We start from the raw sequence: 2,446 nt of genomic DNA, 5'->3' as shown, positions 1-2,446 counted from the left end.
GGGGAGCTGGCCAAGCACGCCGTGTCCGAGGGCACCAAGGCCGTCACCAAATACACCAGCTCCAAGTAAACGTCTTTACAGGCCTCGTGGAACCCAAAGGCTCTTTTCAGAGCCACTCAACATTTTCTAGAAAAGAGCCGGTGCGCCTTTCCCGTCAGTTCAGTGGGAGTGGGGTACTATCCCTTGAGTGGCGTTTTTAAAAGCGTAGTTCTGTTATGAAAACCAGGTTCATCTGATGCTTCCCCTTATGTTTATACTGGATAGCCACAACACCTAAAAATCTCCAGGGCAACAGTTCAGACGCTGGAGAACTCCAGGAAACCACGAAACATTTACTGATTTCCTAACACATTTTTTAATAGTAGCTTCTCAGGAAGCCCCAGATTCAAATACTTGCAGTTTCTTATGTTCTATTAATGTTTCTGGGAGCTTGGGAGCACTGAATGGGGGCCATTTTTGCATACACGGGAACTCCAGATCTTTGTCATACTGCAGGTCAGAATGCAGGATCTAAGGAACATATCTTACAGCTACACAACGTGATCTGAATTGCTTTCTAACTCCTTAAAATGTACATACCCCTGGAGACGAACTTTTACAAGTGAGAATGGAAATACAAGTTGGAATCAGCCACTGAAGCCAGAGGGTGCTAGAGAGTAACGTCCACAGCGGTGACCCTCTTGCCCTTAGCATGTTGGGTATAGGTTTTGGGGTCATGTTCACTTTTTTTAATAAGATTTCAGCACCCCGCGGGTCTCTCTGTAGCCGAGATCGAAGATGCCTTGACCACCCCTGCGGGCCAGGCGCCGGGTGGCGGGCATGGTGATGCCCTGAATGTTGGCACACAGGAACTTACTGTGGCTTACCGTAATTTATAGTCCCTCCCCGCCTTGCCACTGTCTTAACATGTTGAGAGTACAGATAAATCGAAGTTCTAAAGACAAAAGTGGGGTGGGGGTGGCGGAGATGTACTTTCAAAGGGAGGGGGGAAGCCAGGTGTTTAGCTGAATTTTTCGGACCAAATTGAAAACAGAGAAATTCGGCTGCACAGATTAGCAGTTCTCGTTTCTCCCGCTCCTTGTTTCAAACAAAGGCGGAGGAGGAGATACCAGCCGAGGCTGCTCCCGAAGTAGCAGAGTTCTCTTGGATAAGGTGAGGCTGACGGTATGGTACCGGTGGAAGGAAGAAAGGATCCTGTGGATTGAGATGTATTGGGCACGAAAAGGAGATTGACCAGTGAACGTGGATCTCCAGTTGCTACTTGCCTAACTGCAGATGTAGACACAAGATGTAGTGAAGCTCTCAGCCTGAATTGGATTAGGAACGGAAGGACTAACTTCTGGCCCCAGCTCCACCACTTGCTCTGTGGCCATGGAGAAATTTAACCACTCTGAGTATTCCACTCTGTGGAAGGCACTGTTCGCAAACACACCATGTGCAATGTGGCATATTACAGTGTGCTAACAATGTATGCTAGATTGTGAGGACAGTTCTACGGAGTAGGTAGTGTCATCATCTCCATCATCTCAAGGCAAAACACAAGTAATTTACCAAAGGTCCCCACAAAATTTTAGGTGAATGGGATTTAGGCAGCCAAGTTTAAAGTCCATGCTCTTAGCAGTAGGATCCACTGCCTGTCTTAGGTCATAATCGCCACGTCTGAAAGCAAAGTGACAGTAAAGCTCTGAAACAGGACATTGTTTTTATCAGTCACTCCTACAGCATGACTTCATGTATTCAAAGTTATTGGGCATTAGCCATGTTTTGAGTACTGTGCTATATTCTTAGACCAACTAGGTCACTTTTTGACTGTGTCTTGCCATAGGCTATGTAAGGTATGGATCACCAGACCTTTCCTCTGTAAAATGGAAATAACTCAAAAATCGCGATGATAAATTTAGAGGGAGTTTAGTAGCTCTTGGTCACTCAATGTTCTTTTGTCCTTTTCTCTCCGGTATTTTTGCATATGTATCAGAATGACATGAGATAATAAATAAGAAGACTTTAATTAATAAAGCATTTTTTTCTACTGGAAAGCCGGTAAATCAGTGGGACTCTAGCTAATTTTCTATTATTAACAACCCCCCCCCCCCCACACACACACCCTGTTGCTTTACAGTATTAACAAACTTTCAATAATGCTTTTTTCTTTTACCGCGCTTTCCATGTTCTAAAAGAAATCTCTATAAAACTGCTCAAAGTGATCAGTAAAAGTTAACTGTTTCTATTCTGTCTTCTAATAATCTTCAATGAATAATAGCAAACAATTTTAAACATTTAAATGGGATTTAATGCCAAAGGGATTTTTAAGTGTTCTTGCTGCCACCAAAACCCAACTGTATTTCCTAAACCATCCTTTCATCCAATTAACTAGTAAATATTATTCAGCATCTACTATTCACTACAGGATAGTCACTGTATGCTGGAATAGGAATGGAAAATTCCG

At 43.5% G+C, this 2,446-nt stretch overlaps 1 protein-coding gene across 1 annotated transcript in view; it reads right to left on the bottom strand.

Moving 5' to 3' along the window:
- LOC104984356 (histone H2A type 1-J-like) overlaps positions 1-2,446 on the bottom strand; it is a 9,663-nt gene that overhangs the window by 955 nt on the left and 6,262 nt on the right. Inside the window, exons 3-4 of the mRNA XM_010834038.1 lie at positions 1,110-1,194; positions 747-830 (exon numbers count right to left, since the gene is read on the bottom strand). Of these exons, the coding sequence (XP_010832340.1) occupies positions 747-830; positions 1,110-1,194 (169 nt within the window). The remainder of the gene's footprint in view (positions 1-746; positions 831-1,109; positions 1,195-2,446) is intronic.

The sequence above is a fragment of the Bison bison genome, unplaced genomic scaffold (genome assembly GCF_000754665.1).
Source record: "Bison bison bison isolate TAMUID 2011002044 unplaced genomic scaffold, Bison_UMD1.0 scf7180017863991, whole genome shotgun sequence".
NCBI lineage: Eukaryota > Metazoa > Chordata > Mammalia > Artiodactyla > Bovidae > Bison > Bison bison.
The sequence above is the reverse complement of the archived record's forward strand: the minus strand, read 5'-3'. Positions and strand labels throughout refer to the sequence as shown.